General features: G+C 37.1%; 1 protein-coding gene across 1 annotated transcript in view; it reads right to left on the reverse strand.

The window, feature by feature from the left end:
* Positions 1-4,078: 4,078 nt before the first annotated feature.
* Positions 4,079-21,598, reverse strand: part of MGAT5 (alpha-1,6-mannosylglycoprotein 6-beta-N-acetylglucosaminyltransferase) — a 157,741-nt gene continuing 140,221 nt past the window's right edge. The window contains exons 13-17 of the mRNA XM_063288708.1: positions 17,526-17,672; positions 16,235-16,351; positions 14,140-14,214; positions 11,428-11,585; positions 4,079-7,495 (exon numbers count right to left, since the gene is read on the reverse strand). Coding sequence (XP_063144778.1) covers positions 7,297-7,495; positions 11,428-11,585; positions 14,140-14,214; positions 16,235-16,351; positions 17,526-17,672 — 696 coding nt within the window. The 3' untranslated portion in view covers positions 4,079-7,296. The remainder of the gene's footprint in view (positions 7,496-11,427; positions 11,586-14,139; positions 14,215-16,234; positions 16,352-17,525; positions 17,673-21,598) is intronic.

The following is a 21,598-nucleotide window of genomic DNA, read 5'->3' on the forward strand; positions in this document are numbered from 1 at the left end:
TACACCAAGACCTTTACATTCCAGATTGAAAAACAATCTTCAGTTGTGCTACAAAATAGTGTTGGAACCCTCCTCAATTTTAATATTTAAGTTCAAGGAAGTGTGAATATTTGATAGATGGCAGCTAGGAACTCATACGATCTAGTCAAGTACATGATGCTGAATTCCAGAATCATTCTTTCTGTGAAAACCAGGGAAACTTTTATTCACTAAGCCCTTAGATGTAATTGTTTCCACAATTTTAGTAACTTCATTTACATAATCAAAATTTTCATAATGTAAAATGCTAGGAAATATATTAGCCATTGCTTGATGTTCTGAATAACTGATTAAGAAATTATGCTACTAGGTATGTACCATGCATATGTTGTAGTTTTTAAACAGAAATGATCATTGCGTATGAAATCTGGTCATTTTATGAAATGACGGCACTTGGTAAAATGAGTTTTTGATAAAATTTAGATTGAACAAAATGATTTTTTTAAAATGGAGTTTTCAGAAAGTGCCTTAAATGGACTTTCCTAAAGCTCATTTACTAAAAAGTCTTCTTTAAAATTAAATGTAGGGAACATATGCTACAATTGTCTCATTTTATGGAATGGACTATTGGTTAATGAATAAAACATGTTATGCTATTTATATCATTAAATGGGTAGGTGGAGGTTTGGATTTTTCTTTTTTGATATGCAGTGGGCATTTCCATTTCAAACCAATGCCATAATTATCTGTCTATCCACATGCTCATACCAAAATTTGTGACACAGAATGGACACATCTAATTATTTTGGGGCCAGCGCGTAAAATTGCATTTAACGTAACCCCGTTAATAGTTGTTACACAGTGCATTAATTACATAATAATGGAAGTCTTTACTGTGAAAAATTCTAGGGGAATGAGAATGTAATGCAGTGAATAGAATTAGAATTAAAATCAGTTACAGTAATAAAGTTTTCATCATCCAGCACAAGCCCCCTAATGTAATGGGAGGAAAATCTGTGAAGCTTGGAAAAAATAGGGATTCATGAATGGAATTAGATAAAATACCAATGAATAGATATAGCAACTAGAATGCCGACGTTACTTGAAAGTGAGAAAAAATAGCCATTTTGAATGCATTAGAAGCTGCATTTTATAGTGATCAATTGTTTATGTATTAACAATGAAACACAGAATGCCCACTTAAAAATACATTAAGTTACCTGCAATTTTAACTACCTGCTGAACCCTTACTACTAAAAATAAACTCTTCAAGCATTTCTAAATGGTAATTTGGTCTTCCATGAACTTCTAAGGAAATTGAAGATAGCCAAAGGTAGGTTGGTTGCATGCCCAAATTATCTGCATGTGGTAGAAATGCACAGAATTTTTTCCAAAGTTGCTGTGAAGGATTCTGAGAATTTCTTGTGATTCCTTATTTGAGCATGGTTACATGGAAGAATCAAGTGGAAACTGAAGCAGGATCTACCTCTTCAATTAATACATTCACTGAAAATAGAGTGCTTGCCCTGTCAGTGCTAGAGCTTGCATTGCTTGGCCCTTCCAAAGCTCTTCAGCCAGCCCATTTCATTGCACTTGCCATCTTTTATCTTTTACTGATTTTATGGTAGTTTCTTTGAGCCTCCCAGAGTTCTTGAGAGTCTAGTGGTGTACAAGTTCAATAAATTATTACTACCTGAAAGGGATAAAGCCACTTTAAAGCAAGATGTGGGTCTCCAGTCAATGTATCCTTTGCAAAGTAGAAATCACATCCAAAATATAAAAGGAACAATTATGAGACCTTTCCTTTGCAGGAGGCTGAGGAGTTTAATATATAGAGAGAGAGATGCCCACACAAATGGAGGATGAACGAATGAACTCTAATGTTAACCCATTAACTTATTAATCAAAAGCATTATGATTAATACAGCAGATTCTCCCTTCCCATAGATTCTGTGACCTCAATTCTCCAAGTGAGTGGGAACGGAACCTTTTGCAGATTTTCAAACAGAATGGGCTGTGCGGGAAAGGCACTGCGGGGAAAAGTTTTGTAGTACATACTTCCATATTCTGTATAATTAGGAGTAGTGTTTTACATTTCAGAGTTGAATGAAATGTAAAACCAAGAACAGGCAACTAAGACAAAAGTCAATTCTGAAAGGGATGCAAGAGGATATGTACCTCTTGGTGCAAGTAATCAGCTGCTGCCTTCACCAAAAACTTTGGTTCTCCTATCAATGTTTGTTGCTTTAATATCTGAGATACACAAACTAAGTAACTTTATATACTCATTTCTGGATTATCCATCTTTTATTTATGCTCAGTTCACTTAATGTATTGTTTCACTAATGAAAGTCTATTTGATCATCACTCTTACTTTTGTAATGTTTCTGGGTTATATACGAAGAACATAACTCAGCACTAGCCATCGTTATCAAATCCAGGTCTATTATTACTGATGTTTACAAGTCCTAAACTACTGAGAAAGGCCCAATACATCAGCACTATACGATGAACCTCATGGGCCTTAAGCTTCGTCTGCAAGTGACCAATGTCAAAACAGTTTGTGACTGTTAGCAACATAAATTACATTCGAAGCCAGGTACAATTTTTACGAAGTATTTTACAATCACTGCATTGGAAAATCTGTGCCTTGTAATAAGAAACATGGTTGCTGTGTAAATTCCCAATTCAAAATCCAAGCAAGGCTAGGAAATGCTCCTGCCCAGAGCCACAGTGATTCCAACAGTACTGGGTTGAATTGACCAATGGCATAAGCCAGCATCCTACATTCCTACACCTCCCAACCACCTATATGTGGATGGATGGTTTTGCTTAAGCTCACTTGCAAGCTTAAAATTCCAGAAATTTCTGAAGTCCACATTTGGATACAAGCATGCTATATTACAGGAAAACGATTCAGTTTCCGGTCTAAACTTCACCTGGTGTATTTACTATTATTAAATGCATGAAGGAAAGGGTATTTATTTTATAGCTGATATGACACGGCTGGCGCCCTTTTCTATTCTTCAGTTACAACAACACTGTTGGGTAGATTTAAGGACTGATGACAGTAGAGAAATTATATTGTCAACCACACATGTGCATTCAGGAAATCATCTGGAGTCATCAGGTGCTGGACTGTCCTGCTTTAAATGATCCTTCAACTAAAGCTGACTAGGGATCATGACATAGAGATTTTCCATGTTGGCTTCACAGAAACAGAACACCAAATCAAGCCTGACAGCCAAAAGTTGCTCCAATTTTGAGTAGTCATTTCTTCTTGAATATTCATTTTTTTCCTTCATAAAGCAAACACTGGTTTCCCTTAGCTGCTCAAAAGGATTAGATTGCCACAAGTTATCTAGCATAAAACTACTTCAGAAGCACATGAACAATGAAATAAAAGTGCATGCAAAATCAGTATCCGGTAAGAACCTGTGTCTCTGATGAACCCCCCTTGTTCTAAAAGATCTTGTCAATTTACAACATGAAGAATAATAATTATGGGGGTGCACATCTAGGTATTTATCTAAAAGCAGTGCATGATTTTCTGCCATTTTACATTTGTAATTGTCTGACACAGGTCATCTTTTTTTTCACTTGGAGCTTTAAGATAATACCCACCAAAACATACATAAAATCAGCTGGGCAATAGAGAACTATGTTCTGTTTCTCTCTGTTTTCTAAGTTGTAGTACAAATAGTGCATTGAGAAGTTCATTATGTTGAGATACATTCAAGTACACATATCAATAAACAATATTCTATTGTTGATGCTAGATGGAGAATATTCTTTGTTTCAACTTTTCTTCTTCCAGAAATTTGTCTTTGAAACTCAGAAGAGTAATTTTTACATATATTAATCTTCAAATCTAGGTTCTATTATTGATGTCCATATGCTGTTCATATTCCAACTAACCATTATTTGAAAATTCAATTTATAAAATATAAAGGCACCAATATTAGCAGAATAGGTTTAGATACCACAGTGCAAAAATCAAGTGCAACCCCCAACTGTAATTGCATCAATGAATTACATAAGAGACAATGTAAAATATATTCAAAGTATTGCTACAGATGTACAAATCAACTTGCATATATGAAATAAATGAGGTTTTTATTGGCATTTTTAAACAGTGTATTCAATCTTTACCTTTCAAAGGCAAACCTTTAATGTTATTTTTTTAAATAAATTATGCAAATGCTTCTCTCAGGTTTTAATCTCACAGATTTTAAAAAATATCAGTTCAAACAAATTTGTAAAATAAAGACAATGTTCTTGACACATGAAGATTTGTAGGTTAAGATTAATCTTTTTCATATAATTTTTATTTCTTGATCCATACCCAATTCACTCATCCATATTCATTTCTGATTCATATCTAGTAATCAATCTAGCCCTAAATTTGCATGATGAAATTGTTGTAGTTCTGCTTGTCTTCTTAGATTACCCAATGTTCCTTCTGTTGGTTCTATATTTTCTATTTTAAGAAGAAAGAAGGAAATAACAGGTTCATCAATAAATCTGTATAACGTTAATGACATTGTGGACAAACTCCTTAATATTCAGCTTATAAAACAGTGCTTGGTGGAACTAAACTTGTTAATAACTGCATTTTTAATAGAAGTCTTCCATGGAAAAAAATGTCAGGTCTATCTGGCCTGTACTGACAAAAACATATTTAGTTGAAACTTTCTGATTCTACTCCACCAAATCGTTATAGTAAATAAATATATTCTTATGATAGAAAGGCCTAATATACACAATTTTCCTTCCAAGATCAACTCCATATTACTGTCATAAAAAACTGCAATAAACTATGAAATAATTGAATGAACCTATTGAAGGTCTGACCCTATTCTCAATGACCTCATAAAAGTATTGCAAAAATATAAGAACTATAATAATTCTACTTTCCCAAAAACTCATTTTGTTAAGTTGCAACCATCATTTTGTTAAGTTGCAACCATTTCTCTCTCTCTCTTTCTCTCAGCAAATGTATATGTTGAATGATAAGACTAGCAGTTAGCAGATCTACCTCTGGCTGAAGTCTACAATTACTGACTGGACCAACCAACACCCCATTTTAGTTTTCAGGGCTTGTTTGGATGTTAATATATTATTACTCTGTGAAGCAATTTATGAACACAAACACACACACAGGCACACATTCACAATTCAGCATAGAATATAAAATCCATATTAATGTTGAAGGAAAGATTCCAAGCAAATGATCTGATTTCTGAACATTTCCATTCTTTCCTGCAACATTTGCCTGGATTTTGTATTTCATGCTTTATTGTTAGCTTTTCTGGAAAAGAAATATGGGACTTAAAGCAGCCCACCATTATTCAAGATAAATTAATTTGAACACATTAACAAAGATGTATTTACAGCACAAATATTATCAAATTGTTTTGCTGCTACAGCAATTAGAAGCGCTAAGTCTGTGGGTTCGGTTGGGATCATGATGTACATACATATAATTCTTGGCCTTAGAAATTATTTAACTTAAAAAATACACATGCTTAGATTCCAAGAGTTACATTCTGCAGAAACCAAGAAAGTAATGTTTTCAATCTGAAATTCAAGTCAGTGAATCCTAATTTTGATGTTAGCTCAATCCTTAGTAATTTTTAATTCTACACATACCATGTTTCAATTTTGGTAATATATTTCTTGTTACAAAGTGAGTGCTTCTGGATATATAACGTAAACATTTTTTAAATAACATTTTTCTTATTCAGTTTTTATCCAGGTCTGGCATTATGTCCCTTAATATAAATAACTTCGTTTTGTAAATACTATGTTCACACAGATTTAAATGTATTTTAACAATACTTTTTGAAAAATTGACTTTAAAACTTCAGCTTGGCAGTTTGTTCAAAAAATGTTTCTTTTGTGATCTTCAGCAAGTCAAAAGATATGCAATGAACTTCAAATATAAAATAATGCATCAAGTAATGAGCTGGTAGATTACAAAATATTAAAAGTAGGTATATTATTCTATAAGTAGAACTAGTAATTAACTAATGTTTACAAAAGAGGGAAATAATAGTTTTGATTTTGCAAATGGTCCAAGTCCCTCCCTTCCCTCAGGCCTCTCCAACCTAGTTGCAAAATGACAAGACATTCATTTTCAATTCAATGCTTTTTTCCTACCCACAAGCAGTGCATTTAAAGATGTGTCAGTTGTGCTGAAAAAAAAAATAAAAAAAAGATACCGCACATTTGTTTTTTTTTAAATCCTATTAAATTAAAGGCTTAAATCCCGTCTACAAGTAATGTTTGAGTTCAATATTCTGGATTAATCACAATTTAAAAAATAAACGGTCTGTTTCCACATACCCACTTTTTAACTAAGGATTGCAGAAAATAAACTTCCCTTTTCATGGCCATTATTTGCAGCCCATAATTGTTCTTTAAACCCCTACAAGATACCAGGGCAGACCACTCTTCTACCACATATCATTTTGTAATGGTCTTTTTTCTATTTCCATATTTTAGTCACTGTTTTGCTATATTACAGCAAATTCAAGAAATAAAATATTGCTCCAAGAAACCATTTTGCTTCCAATGATTACACAGTATTTCTAATTAACACCCTAAGCAAAACCTTTGGACAAGTCAGAAAGGGAACACAGAGTTCAAAACAAGAGCATTTTTTAAAATTGGGTGTTTATGTGGCTATTAAAACCCTGATTAATGCCACAATCATAACCCATGATCAAGCCAAAAGGATCTGTCAGTCTGTCAGCCACCAGTCCTAGTTTGGAAGGTTCCCTTGCATGGCCATCTCCAGCAGTGATGCTGGAGAAAGACCAAGGGATGAGTCTGGGTAGGCCAGAAAGTGACCAAGAGGTGGTGATGCTATTCAGCAGCTGCATGACCTTGTAGTTCCAAGTTGATGAGAATAGCACCACCATTTAGCATACCTACGATAGTCCTTTGTCTTTTCTGCACTATCCAATCCTTTCAGGTTGGTATTTTTTTTTTCTACTGGAAGTGATATTTGACAAACTGTCCATCATGAGGAATCACTGGGGGGAAACACCACCATATCTCAAGCTCTTGTTTTACCTCGTGGGAACTTGATTTGTCACTTCTTTGAATAAAGAGATTTCTGTGAACTTGGTTGGAGTAGCTCACTTCAGAAAACAAAAACATAAAAAGTTGAGGTTTTTTTAAACATTTAAATCACTTATCTGCCCTTTCTTGGTACAGATTTCTGCTCTTCAGCAACTGTGTTGTCTGCAGTAGCAAAGTGCACAAAATGGTTCTCTCCAAGCCACTTCGAAAAGTCACATTAACTTCCTGCTATAGACAGTCTTTACATAGTGCAACTTGTCCTTTAAGATAGTCTCTACAAGGGCAGATCCTTTTATGGTTCAGATGAGATCCTGCACAGCTGAACAGCAAAAGATCGCCCTGGAAAACACAATGCTTTCTCTTTTCATCGAAAGATGGGACCAGAATATCATTTGCAGACTCAACTGTATGACACTGAATGTTGTACCTGGAAAATAAAGGAAAAAAGCTATGAACTACCCAATTCTATTTTTGTACAGTAATTATAATACAAACAATTTGGATAATATTCAGTGATATTCTGCAAAGATTTTACTATTTGGGCAAAACACCGTTTCATTCTTGCTCATCTGTTAAATTTAATGGCAAAAATGCTTTAATATCATGTTATAGTTATTGAAGGTGTTGCTTTTTTTTTTTTTTATGTTCTGTTAATTGTCCCCCTAGGACTTCCCCCAGAAGAGCACTCTGCATCACACATGCAGGAATAGACAATAAAAAACTTCCTAAAGATCTCACTGGCCCCAACCAGCATGGCCAGTATACTGATAGGAGTTGCTATCCAACAACAGCTGGAGGACCCCAGGGCACTTGCACCTGCATAATCTGAAATGACTGATAGAAGGATGCCAGTTTTTTTGCTTTTCCCCCCAATTGCAGTTACAATGAATTCAGTTCTATTCTCAACATCTCCAACTCTGAGTAGTGAAATGTACTCTCAGTGTACACAGAAGCATCTCTTATGAATTACTATATAATCATATCAATGAATTACAGTGAACAATTCGTAATTCCAAAACTGAAAATTAGTAATGTCTTGCTGCATGTTGCCAAAGGTAAGCACACTGGGGGCTTCTGGTGGGAACATGGCAGTCTGAACAGCTGTGCTCGTGGGGTCCGTGAGCAGAACTGACAATGCAGCAATTTTCGGGCTCAGGCAGGTTTTTCCTGAAGCCCAGGAGCATTTTTCCAGAGAGAGGAAAACACTAAAAATTACCCCATCTGTCCTTGGGAAGGCTGCATGCAGCCAGGAAATCGCAAACGGCATTAATGATTGACTGGTAAGAGCAGCTGGAAGGCTAGGGCGTCACCATTTCCAAGCCACATGCAGCCAGGAAATCGCAAACGGCATTAATGATCGACTGGTAAGAGCAGCTGGAAGGCTAGGGCGTCACCATTCTAGCCTTATAGGGACATTAAGATCAGCCACCCCATTTCTAAATCACCCAATTTATTTTTCTTTTAAGTTTATGTACCCTAAGAGAGGCTATCTACAGCAAGGAGAAACACGTTCTTTTTGTGCTTGTGGTTATTTTTGTGATTAACTTCTTTTTAAAAAATTCTTTTTAGGTTTTGGATTTCGCTTCCCATCCAGATATTAAGGCAGGCTGAGAGTACATAATTGTCTCCCTGCTACTATTTTTGTACTAAAGTTGAAGATTTTAGCATTTTCCTACACGATGAATCTGTTTTGAACTTTTAGCTTTCTGCTGCTACTTTCCCTGGGGAGCTGCCTGTTATACTTTCACTTCTGTAAACGTTTCAGAATTTTTCTATTATCTCCCACTTTCACTGGTTAAGTACCTAGGGAGCACCATAATGTACTGTGTGAGACATGGAGGATTTCAAGCAGACTTTCTTGGATTTTCATTGTGACTTTAAACGGATCCTTTGTGATTCCTGTCAAGTTTTTATGCAAGGCATTCAGGATATTGTGGAAAATATGATGTCTAAAATGTGTCATCTGGTTGGGGATGTCATGGAAGAAATTGAAGAGCTTAACAATGATAGAAATGTTTCTTCTAATAGTGAGATTGGGGCTTATGTTGAAATGCTGGATGAAGATCGGATAGTCAAAATTAAAGGGACAGATTGAACTGCAAGCCATAAGTGGAACTGAACTGCTGATGGAACATTATGGAAAAGAAGGGGTTATTATGTATAGGAGGTTCTTTGCTGAGAAGTCAGAGTTCTTAAGGGGGGCAGTTGGGCTGTCTGATTTCCTTATGAAGAAAGCTGTGTGTGTGGTGTGGGGATGTGTAAATGCTCTGGTTTATTTTGAAGTGGAGCAAGGGTTTAAGAGTATTCATCTGGGTTGCTTCTAGGGCTGGTTTAACTTCACTCATCTTTTAACAATTTTGATTAAGATCAATAAGGTATAATAATAAATGCTTGGTTTTAGGCTTAATACGATTAAGATTATTATAACTGTATTATTAATTATAATGGCAGGCAATTTGTATGCTTTTTAGTTTGATTTTTATTATAGTAGACAGAAATGTATAGAACAGTAGTAGGAAGGAAATACATGTTATCTTTGGGGGGGTAGTTGATTAGGAGGTGCATGTGCGCGCTTGTGTATACATACATACATACATACATTCATATATATATCTTCTTTTTCTTTTAATATAAGGGGGTGGAGCAACTGTATTTAGTGATTTTTATAAAATGCCAATGGAATGATTTATAGAAATAATGTGTTTTTGGTTTAATATAGAGTAAGGGATTTTGGAAAATCTGTTGTATATCCTTGCTGTTAAGTTGGAAGTCACCTTTTCTTGTAATAATAAAAAAAATCTCTTGTGTTTTCACTCTTTTTTAGTTTTTTGTACTTTTTTTTCTTTTTTGTAGTTTTTATCTTTGTCTTGAATCTAATAAAATTCTTATAAAAAAAAAAAGGTAAGCACACTGGGAAAGTTCTTTATTTAGGATAATCACTGATAAAGTCCTGTTTATCACCAATCATGATGGTAAAGGATCTGCTTGGCCAAGTAGGAGAATCAAATGGTTTTCTTCTTCTTTCTTTTGACCAATTATTAATAATTTCCTCAAATCTTGAAATTATTTTATTTGCTTAATTCCCCAAGAAAAGAAAAAAAATGGCCCTCAACCGCCAAGTCCTCAGAGGTAAAGTACTTCTATTCATATGATACATTGACCTCCCATTTTATCCTCTCTCTAGCCTCTTTTCTTTATCCAAAAGCAGCTAAGCCAGCTTCCATCAAACACAACCCAGCAGGTAAGGATGGGAAACTTGGTTTCTTTTTTCCTTTCCTAATTGATCCAGAAGCTAAGGAACTTCTCTATATGTCCTTTCTACTCTTAACCTTGCTTTATCTACTTATCCTATTTGTCCTATAGTTAGTCAGGGCATTGACCACTGTTGCCTTAGTAAAGGTTTCCCTTGACATTAAGTCCAGTTGTGTCCGACTCTAGGGGGCAGCGCTCATCTCCATTTCAAAGCCGAAGAGCCGGCGTTTGTCCGTAGACACTTCTGTGGTCATGTGGCCGGCATGACTACATGGAACGCTGTTACCTGCCCACCGAAGCGGTGCCTATTAATCTACTCACATTTGCATGTTTTCGAACTGCTAGGTTGGCAGGAGCTGGGACTAGCAACAGGAGCTCACCCCGTCACGCGGATTCGAACTGCTGACCTTCTGATTGGCAAGCTCAGCAGCTCAGTGGTTTAACCCGCAGTGCCACCGTGTCCCTTACTGTTGCCTTATATCTGTGTTAATCTGTAGACCACTGGCATCTTTAAACTTCTTGCCTTATGTGCTTAACAAGAATCCTCATTCCAACATTCTCTTTACCATCCTCTCATTGAGCTGAATGTGCTATATTTCCCCAGGGACTGTCTCTTTCTGTTAACCTGTAAACTGCTAATTGCAGACATCAAACACCAAGTAATTACTTGACCGCAAGGTATGCCATTTGCTTCGAAAAGTTTTAATAAATTGTATTTATTAGTTATTACCTACTGTATTGCTTCATTTTTGGAATACACAGGTCTATTTATTAACTATAATGTTAATGTCCCAGAGAACTGACATTGTGGGAGTCCCCAGTTTGTTATGGCTGTGGTGCACAATGCAAAGGGCTGTAATAGGGAGATACCCATGTTTACAATTGAAGGCAGGGTGGTTTCTGCATGATCTCAGATAGTAATATCATGTGGTTCTGAACCTATGTCACAAGTGCAAGGCTCAAGGGGAATCTTGTTGCCACCACTTGTATGATCTGTGTAACTAGTTTTGAAATATCTGTACAGAGCAGAAGTTGCCTTTTAATAGTTATTGCTTATACATTCCAGATTAAACAACATTTCAGTATTTCCTTGCATTCTAAACTTACTTCAAGAGGTCTTTGTCCTTATTCAAGTGCTGGAAAAAAGATGGCTCACATATGAGCTGATTTTCTTGACAAACCTGTTTACATGATTTTCCAGTTTCGGCAATTTTAACCTGAAGAGCACTTAACGGAGGCCACATCACTTGCCCATGACAGAAATCCTGAAACAACATAGTGTATTTCCATGATTTCCTAAGCTAAAATTATTATGCTCCTATAATAAGCTGGAAAGATTGCTGTGCTTACCAGCAGGGAACCCCACAGCCCAGATACTGTACAATATCAGCAAAATCTGCAGTTTTGTTCTACCTCTCAACAAATATATATAAGGTTATAATTTTTAAAAGTGATACATTTTGGTGGTATTCACCTTATGGAGTAACAGCGTAGTCCAATACAGTGTATCACATTACTGTAAACTGTAATTTTAAAAGAAGGTTGAAATCTCTATCCCTTGATAATATGTGCCTCAATCCTATTGACACACCACATAATCAGACAGAATGTGAAGAAAACTGGCAAAATTCAAAGCCCACACTGCTCTTAAAAAGGTCTAACACCCAGTTCTCCAGGCTGGGAAAGTTGAAGGATGAAACAGTGACAACTGCATTCCACTGAAATACACTCATTTTATCCTCTCAGGCAAACTCTATTTAACTGACAATTTGCAATGAATGCTTCATTGGTCATTCCTATCCCTATACACTTACTTCTCATTCACTCCAAATAAATTGCCACAATATTGTTGCCCTGAATCATGCAACAATGACAATATAGGAAATATCTGCAACATTGAGCACAACCTCCATTATTACTCTAATTGCCCAAATATTGCCTTGATGAAAAGACACCTACTTGCTTATCACAGTTCTCAAGGACTACTTGGGAAAGTCAAAGCCTACTAAATGCCCTCCTCTGCTTTTCTTCAATTGCCAGAAGATTTGGTCCCAATCCGGTTTCTTCCTTCTAGGATTAAACCTGTCTTGCACAGTGGGCAGGCTAGACCTTACCAGCACCTACCTCAAGATTGGGATAAACTACTCTGTTGGCTCTAATTCCTGCTGGAAATACTGATTTTTTTCTTTGAGAGCAGGGAATGCAACTGGGCTTCTGTAGCACCAGTCACACGCATGCCTTTAATTTCTCTATGCTTCCCCCAGGATACTGCACTGTTTGCCATCACAAGCTGGTTTCTTGTTGCTAAACAAGGTGTTACTGAATTCTGCAGAATGCCTGCTTACAAAACAAACACTTTCTACATATGGAAAAAGCAAAGAGGAGCTGAATCACTAGCAGATCTACCTTCTAATTCTGGGTTGAATGATAATAGTATGTGCAGACATTGAATGTAGTACAACTAAAATAGTAAGAATTGGTGAGATACCAATTGTTCCACGTGGCACTGTATTGAACAAAGAGTTCCTTTACAGTGCCCTTTCTGTTTTGTCTCTTGGTATTATCTGAGAAAACATATTATTTGATTCTAAAAAAAAAAAAAAAAGGAAAGGAAAGCAAACTAGTACATATGATGACCCTACTTAAAGTTTGGGGCACAGAAACTATTATTTTGTCTGTAGTACAAATATTTAATGATAAATATTTATACAGTGTAACATTTGAAGCTAAAGAATATCACCAAATGAAAAACAGTTTAACCAGAGAGTCAAGGTTGGATCTAATTTAGGAAATAATGTATGTAATTGGTTTCAATATTTGCAATTATTCTGCAAAGTTTAATAGGGAAACTGACTGAGAGATTCAACAAGATGTCAAAAATCAATATGCGTCTTCTTAAGGAAAAAGTAGCTTTGAAAGCATATTATTCTATTGGTGGCTATGACCCCAGACAGATATCTGCTTAAATGATCTGAGGTAATAAGGACATGGAATAAATTTCCATGAATCCCTATCTTAGCTCCAAGGGACACTACTTTTACCCTTCTACTCTCTCCAACTGTTCAGAGTAAACTTTAGGAGGAAGGGGTAGGGAACATCAAGAGGACAAAGAAATCAGCAAAAACTGTCTTCCCATTTAGCCATCAGAGAAGCACTGCTTGAATAAAAGGCTACTCAGTAACTGAAGGAATCTAGTAATAGTTTTGTTGAAATTAATCTTACCTTACAAAGCAATAAAACTAAGAAGCTTAACATTAAAAACAAAATCCTTTGGTGAGAAGAATACATTAGTACCTGCTACTGATCCTTCTAAAGAAACAAGGCAAGTTACTATGCCTAAATATTAGATAAAAATCACCATTCAAATGGGATTTAACCTAAGTAGATCTAAAGAATATAAGGCAGAAAAGATTAGACAATCCTGGAAACGTACACTACATGTGAAAAAAACTATTAATTATCTACCATGAATAGTAGACTGAGAATTAATTAGGAACAAAAAATATAGGAACTGGAAAGAGGGCAGCTCCCTGAAGAAGAATACAGAATTGTAACCCAAAGATGTAGAGGGAATGTCAAGAAAGCTAAGTTATCAAAGGATTTTAAATAATGAAAAAAACACATCTTCAGGTATGTTCAAAATAAAAGGAACAGAAAGGATCAGTATACCAACTGCTCAGTGAAGACAGGAAAAGGCTAATGGGTATTTGGTTCTGAGTAATAGCTCAGTTAAAAATAAATTATGAAGTATGATTTCCTTCTAAAAGTGAAATCGTTGCATACTTACAAAGGATATGACTATTGATATAGAAACCATACCTGTTTCTCAATGAACACATTCATTCTCTGAAGCATTCCTTCACATGTGAATTCAAAAGGCAAGTAAGGTTCAATCTGTTATATAAGCAATGTAAATACATTTTAATTGTGCAATAGAGAACACACTTTTCAGAGAACATCAGTCTGCTTAATATTTGAACAAGTGCTCAGTTAAATCCATTTGTAAGCTTAGAGCTGTCACCAAGAGTTGATGGAGTGGCATTTCCCAACAGAAAGAATTCCTCCTTACTCACATACAGCCTGAGATCTACTACAGATTACTGGAGATCTTTTGGGAAGGGGGAAAGATAACAAGGGACATTCCTACTGTGAAAGCTAAAGTTCACTTGTGAAATATTGGACTGTACCAGTAAGTTCCAGATGTTTTGGGATTACACTTTCGAGTACTATCAGTCATGTGGCTGGGAATCATGTCAGCTGTAGTCCCAATACATCTGAAGAGCACCTGGTTTGAGAAGCCTATCACTGACATGTATAATTCCCTTTTTTACATAGCCATTGGGAATATTCTGGTTCCCAACAAAGCAAGGATACTCTGCAAATTTTACAGCAACAGTATTCACCATCCAGTATTTTCATCAGAATCTCTTTTACAATTTTATGGGTTCTCTAATTCTCATATTCTAAGTATCTAATCTTCATACTGCAGCAACAGGTTTCAGTGCATAATACAGTGCTATTTCCCTTAAATAAACGCACACATGAGAGGTATCTAGAGATATTTGAAGTTACATACTAATGTGATGCTTTAGTGCTATTAGACGAGTATTTCTGCCCCCTAAAATTATCATTTTAAGTATTAAAAAAAAAAATCCACCCCTCATATTCCTCAAATGTAACTTCTCTTCCAAATAATGGAAAAATACTCAATACTTGTTCTAATTCTACAGATTTTAATGCAATAAACAGGTAGTCCTCACTTAATGACCCTAATAGGGACCAGCAACTCCACCGCTAAGCAAAGCAGTCACTAAGTGGGAAATCACACAACTGTGACTGTGCTTTCCAGCTGGAAAGAGACAAGACTACTCAGTTTCACACTTTTGGATTTGGTTTGCCTCCTAAGCGATCCCCCACCCTTTGGAATGCTTGAGTGCCTGCTTAATGTTTTGTACACACCAAAAGCGATGCTATTGTGCCGCAGCCCATTGCTGGAAGCCATGGGCATGCTACGCAAACAGTTTACAGTACTCTCTTAAAATCTCTTCCTCTCCAATCTCTCCACTCTGTGAAGGGGTGTGGGAAGGAAAAAGCGACCAATTTCTATAGGCAATCTCTCCTTTGCCAGACCCTTTCCCACTGCTGGCACAATCACATTGCTTTTGATCAGCCTATTCTCTTGAAATCTCCTTCTCTCCAACTTCTCTGCTCTGCTGGGGGAGGGGGAGCACTGAAGGGTCAGGCAAAGGAGAAATGGCCTTCAGAAATTGCTTGCTTTTTTCCTCCGCTCCCCTTCTCTCAGGACAGAGAGAATAGAGAGGAAGAGATTTCAAGAGAGTACTGTGAACTGTTTCCATAGCACACCCGCAGTTCCCAACCCTGGGCTGCCAGTGCGATCACACAGCTTTCGATGTGTAGAAGAGCAAACAGCTTGCTCTCTTGCAATCCCTTTCTCTCCAATTGCCCTGCTCTGCAAGGGGGGAAAAAAAGAAAAACAAAACATACATCAGGCACAGGATGAGCCTGTAATGGCAATCAAGTTACTGAGGGACGCTGCAAAGATCATAAATGGTTGTAAATGGGCCGTAAAGTTCAGCACCATCGTAACTTCGAATGGTTGTTGAATGAGTGGACAGGAAGTGAGAACCTGTAATTCATATTATTTTTAAATTATCACGTCCAATTTCTGTCTTACTTGATACTAATATATTTAAGGTATTTTTATTCATTAGGAAATGTTTAATACTACTACAACTTCCAACCTTTGAGATTATAACATTAAAGAAAAAGTTTTCTAGAATGTTTATCTTTGTTTGATAAAACTTTCTTCTTCATAACAAACCCTCATAATACAGCCTAATACGTTTTATTTCATTTTAAAGCACTGATTAAAAAGACAATTATCTTTCTTAACCTTTTGTTTCAAAATTGCTTTCACTGCCTGTTCCACTTCAGAAAGATCATTGATATTTACTGTCCAAACATGAGGCTTCCCAATGTAGACTTCAGCATAGGGATGTTGAGATGTCAACTGAAAGAAAAGTGAGAGAAATGTCATATTTTTAGGGTTTATGTTTATTTAGTAACCTTCAAAGTTATATATCATATTATTTAAGAAGGCTTTACTTATTTTTCTGATATCTCACCTATCAAAAAAAATAATTTATCATACTTTTAGGGACCCCTGGGAAATGATAAGCAGCAAACAATTTTTAGGCATTCAGTAGTTTTTAATTTTTCGGGGTGCTTTCGAGTCACTCTTGACTCCTGGCAACTGCCTAGACAAGTTGGCTTGGAAATTCAGGGGACCTTTTTTGGGCAGGGTGTTGTCCAGCCAAACTAATATCCAGCACATCTGACTTGGCCTTCCGTTGCATGGATTGTGAGACTGTGATCAGTCCAAAGCCTCGCTATGTGTTACATCCACTTAGCCGTTACCATGCTTGAATTCAAGTGTGGCGTATACCCAGTGGGCAAGCCTACCCCCTCCACCACATTCTTTGCACTTCTCTTGGTTGCTGCTGTTTAACACCAGGACGTACCTTTTTCCTGTTTTTTTCCACCCTGAAAACCTCTACCTACAATCTGGGTTTTCTGGATTTGTACTTGGAGAAAACGTGTTTTCAGTCCAGACATGGTCTACTTGAACATTCTGCACCATCCCTAATTTTGTCACCAAGAAGCCAAAGGACCAGGCACCAACTTTTGCTTTGAAGGAACACTGTTTAGTAATTTATGGTGAAGAGACAAATAGGTCTCTGTGAACAGGGATGTCTTCAAAATGGCTTCCCTTACAACTCTTAATAGTTGGACAAGTTAATAATGGACGTGAGACAGCTAAGCCCTAAGTGGTATAATTAGCTAAACTAATGATAAAAAACAGCTAATTCTTTAAAGCATAAGGAACTAGCTTTCTAGAAATGGTTGGACAGCAATTTCATCACGTCTATTGAAGAAGAGTGACAGAAACCCATTATGGTAATTGTTGCTGGTTCAGCTTGACTAAAAATCAGAGCATTTGTGAAGTAAAAAAAAAAAGTAAGTGGGATTTGTTCTTTGGCTTGAACTCTGCCATGTCATGCCAATAATAATGGCATGATAAGAACAATAACATATTGTATTTCAGTACAGTGTTGTATTTAAAAGATGTGTTTCAAAGGACACTGTTCACATATTAAATCAGCAGTAATCACAAATAAACATACCTCTCTAAGAGTCGGCTTGCCTTTGAAGAAGTCTGTGTTTTTGCTGCTTTTTGGTGGATTAAACTTTGGATTCAAAAATGCACATCCATTTGCAATAGCCTCCAAAGGTGCAGGACCCTCATATGGGAACCCAAGGCCCACAAAAAGCTGCAAAATAGAAACACTTGAGTTAGGTCTTTCTACATTTGCATTTTCAGAAAACTCGTTTGAATCTAACTCATAAATCTGTATTTTTGAACAGTGCTGAGAACATGAATACTAAATAGAGTCATTTCACTCCCCAAATTTTTCATCTTTTGCAAATTCTGTTCCAAAACCCTTTGCAATTTCTTGCCCTGGCTGTCAGGAAGAGGCTTTTAAGGTAGCCAGGATTTAGCGTAAGCTTGGCTGGGTTTGAGAGTGCTGTCAAGCAGGAACCAACTTGTTGCAGATGGGGAGATCCTAAACCTTTTCATAAAAAACAACCTTCCAAGAATGGGGGGTGCTGTCTGTTGGCTCTTTTGTGATACAGTGGAAAAAATGGAACAAAGAATTTTGCTCTCTTCAGTTGTATTTATTTGCTCAGTAAACATTTCAGAAAATAACTCCACCCAGAAAAAGTAACAAACCTACTACCAGCGTGTTCAAACCCCTCCACAATGATGTTCAGCTGAGAAGCCTCACTTGCTCAGTGCAAAAATAGCCTTAAAATGCACTTATAAATAACATTAAAATAGGACTGCTATTAGAGCCTGGGTTGAGATTGATAAAATCATGCCTTAATTAACAGCAAGCTCTAAACCCTATCTAGCCCAGATTAGAAACTAGTGTGGTGTGTCTTTTAGTACAACCTTACTTAGTTTGTATTTGGCAAATAACTTATGACAATGGTCTTTCGGAATTTGTGTTTTTGTGAATTCAGCGACAGCTTCTCAAAAAAACAGAATACAAAAGTGGAAAATATCTGCAAGTTGTCTGTGAGTACATATACGAAAGGTTAATTAATAATTAAGAGCAACAGATTACAATAGGGCAAACTGATTTAAAATGTATTTGGAAAAGTGCCCAAAATGCACATGAATGCAGCTTTTACAGTTGAATTGCTTATGCCAGTTTTTGTCAACTGATTATCCTCTGGTGCTGCTGGATGGTTAGGTGACCACAGCATTCAAGGAGACAAAAAATTTCCAAGTAAAACAGTAGGTGGCAGAAAAGTTTGCAGGAATGTGAATTTATCTACAGCAACATAACTAAGTGGAAAGTTGTATTAAAAGGCTATTCTTAGAAATTCACGTATTATAAGAGAATTGGAACAGAAAACAAGTGATTTATAAACAGGAAATACAAGGATTATTACTGGCATTCTAATACTCACATTTTCTTTGACTGTTTTCTATAATTTGCAAAAAGCAAGAAACTTGTCTCTGAATAGTAATATTACGGAAGTTTGGAGTGAGGAGACAGGATGAAACCACAGGAGATAGCTACCATAATCATGTCACAATTATTATTTCTTATTATGAGGCCAAGAATGACATTTAAACTTTAAAAGAAAACTTCCCAAATAAAATGCACAGTGATAGATCAGAATTGTTTAGTTATCCCTCTGACTCTCACTCCCTCAGAAACACATTGGTTTAACACTGTGATATACAAAATTATCCATTTCTGAATTTTTGTCAGAAATGTCTGATTGAAATAAAAGTTTAGGCAATCTGAATTTTTTTTAATTAACTGCAACAGAAATATGGCTGAAGGATATGAAAATGTCATCAACAATTCAGTGATGATTTGGTTTTAATTAGGTACAGAAAATAATGCCATTGGTTAGATAAACATTCTTTGTTACTTCAACACTGGAACATTCTTTTCTCTTCTATGCTGTCAACATGTTAAGGAAAATCTCTTTTTTGTGGAACCTGGGAGCTGTGCCTTTTTACAGGTGAGGATTATCTTATTTTCCTAAGGGAAATTCTAAATGTTTACTGCTAGCATTTACTTCATCTTTGAGCACTTGGATCTCCTATACTGTGGTAATCAGAGAGGCAGAATGTCATTATTTTCTGGCTCTTAGTGCATCCCCAGTAGCCCTTTTTAAAGTGACCCAGGCCTTAATAGGGAAGGATGGGGGTGTTATAGTCTCTTGGAGGATCTGGAGAGGCATCTGGATGACAAAATTATTCTGATCCACCCCAAGCTGACTAGCAGCTGAGCAAGTCCTGAGGAGGGACTGTCTTGTGGATGATTTGCAATAAGTTTATCCTGGGAGTTCTGAAGAAGTAAACAGTGTTCTCTGTAGCCTCTGCTACTGTCAGCCTTCCCAGGTAGACCAGACAGGAAACACAGATGAGCTAATTCTATGTTATTGTAAGGCTATATTAACAGAATCCTGCAAGTCTAAAAGTACAAATCTCCCACTGTCTCTTTTACAGCCTGGTAAGTTAGGGAGGTTCCTTTCTGAGTTTCTTTTTCTGCCTGTTATGCACTGCAGGCTATGTCCTCTCTTATCCAATTGTTCCCTAGGTGGCATATCTTCCCCCATTTCCCAAGGTCATTCCCAGATACCATTACATCTAATTTAGTCTGGACCTGCAATGGTACATGGGAAAGACCTTGAGAGATGGGGCAGAGAGATGCTGCCTAGGGAACGGTCAGGTAAGAGACAGCATAGCCTGCAGCTGGATAGTGGGAAGGGCAAGAGGCTCAGAAGGGACCCTCTCTAGTATCTTGGGCTGTAAACGAGATGGTGGGAGATTTGTACTTTCAGATTTGCAAGATTCTGTTAATGTACTGTAGCTTTACAATAAAGTAGAATCAGCTTATTTAGTTGTGCTTCCTGTCTGGTCTACCAAGTAAGGCTGATATCAAGCTTGCAAGTCTGAAAGTACAATTCTCCCGCTGCCTCCTTTACAGCCCAAGAAACTAGGGAGGGTCCCTTCTGAGCCTCTTGCCCCACCCACTATCCAGCTGCGGCCTATGCTATCTCTAATCTGACAGTTCCCTAGGCAGTACCTCTTCACCCCATCTCCCAAGGTCTTTCCCACATACTATTATAGGACCCCACTCTTCCTGATAGGTGAAAGCCTCCAGAGATGGGCGGCTGGGTCAGGGTGGTGGTAAATGCATACTTGAGTGAAGGGGTGCTACTGTCCTCCCCAAAGAAGGCAGTGGTGTGCTTCCTCCTCAAGAAGCCATTGCTTTGGACAATTTCTGACTGATCTCCATCTTCAGGAAGATGAGAAAGTGATGGGGTTGCAGCTGCAGAAGGCCTTGGAAGGAAGAGATTACCTGCACCTATTTTAATCAAGCTTCTGGCCCAGGTATGGTGTGAAGATAGCACCAACTGCAGTTGTAGGTGATCTCTGGTGAGACCAGGATAGGGAACGTATGACCCTTCTGAAGTTATTTGACCCTGCATCAGTCTTGAATAACAACAATTATGGTATCCTTCTCCACTGCCCCTGAAGGTTTGGAGTGGGGGATACTGTTCTGCAGCAGTTCTCCTCCTTTTGAATGGGGTGGTTCCAAACATTAGTAGTAGGGAAAGACTGGGTCCTAGGCACCTTAGTTGTGAGGTGTCACAAGGCTCAATGCTCTCCCTTCTCCTATTCAGCATCCACATGAAACAGATGAGTGAGGTCATTTGCCAACAGGGGAAAGGCATCATCAGTTAGCTGATAATACTCAACTTTAATCCTGACCCTGGGCTAACCAGTGATGCCACTGAAGTGTGGTCCAGATACCTACAGGCTGTTTGGGTCTGTATGTTTTAAACTCAGAATGGGGCATTTCAATGTTCTGGATACCCCTAAAAGAAAGGTTGTACTCCTCAGCTGAAAAATGTCAGTTGCCCCTAACAAAGTAGCACCAAAATTTGAGAAAGAAACCTAAAGCTTTCCTAAAACAAACCTTATGCTTATTTACTGAGATACAAGCCCTATTAAATTCAGTGGGATTTATTTCCTGGTTTCTACGTACAGTAGTCTTCTCCAAATGGGTGCCCTCTAGGGTTACTTAATTTCAAGTCCCATATTCCATGAGCAGCACACTTCAGTTAATCTTGAAGGCACCTGACTGAAAAGACAGCTGAATAC

Source organism: Candoia aspera, chromosome 1, assembly GCF_035149785.1.
Source record: "Candoia aspera isolate rCanAsp1 chromosome 1, rCanAsp1.hap2, whole genome shotgun sequence".
Classification (NCBI taxonomy): domain Eukaryota; kingdom Metazoa; phylum Chordata; class Lepidosauria; order Squamata; family Boidae; genus Candoia; species Candoia aspera.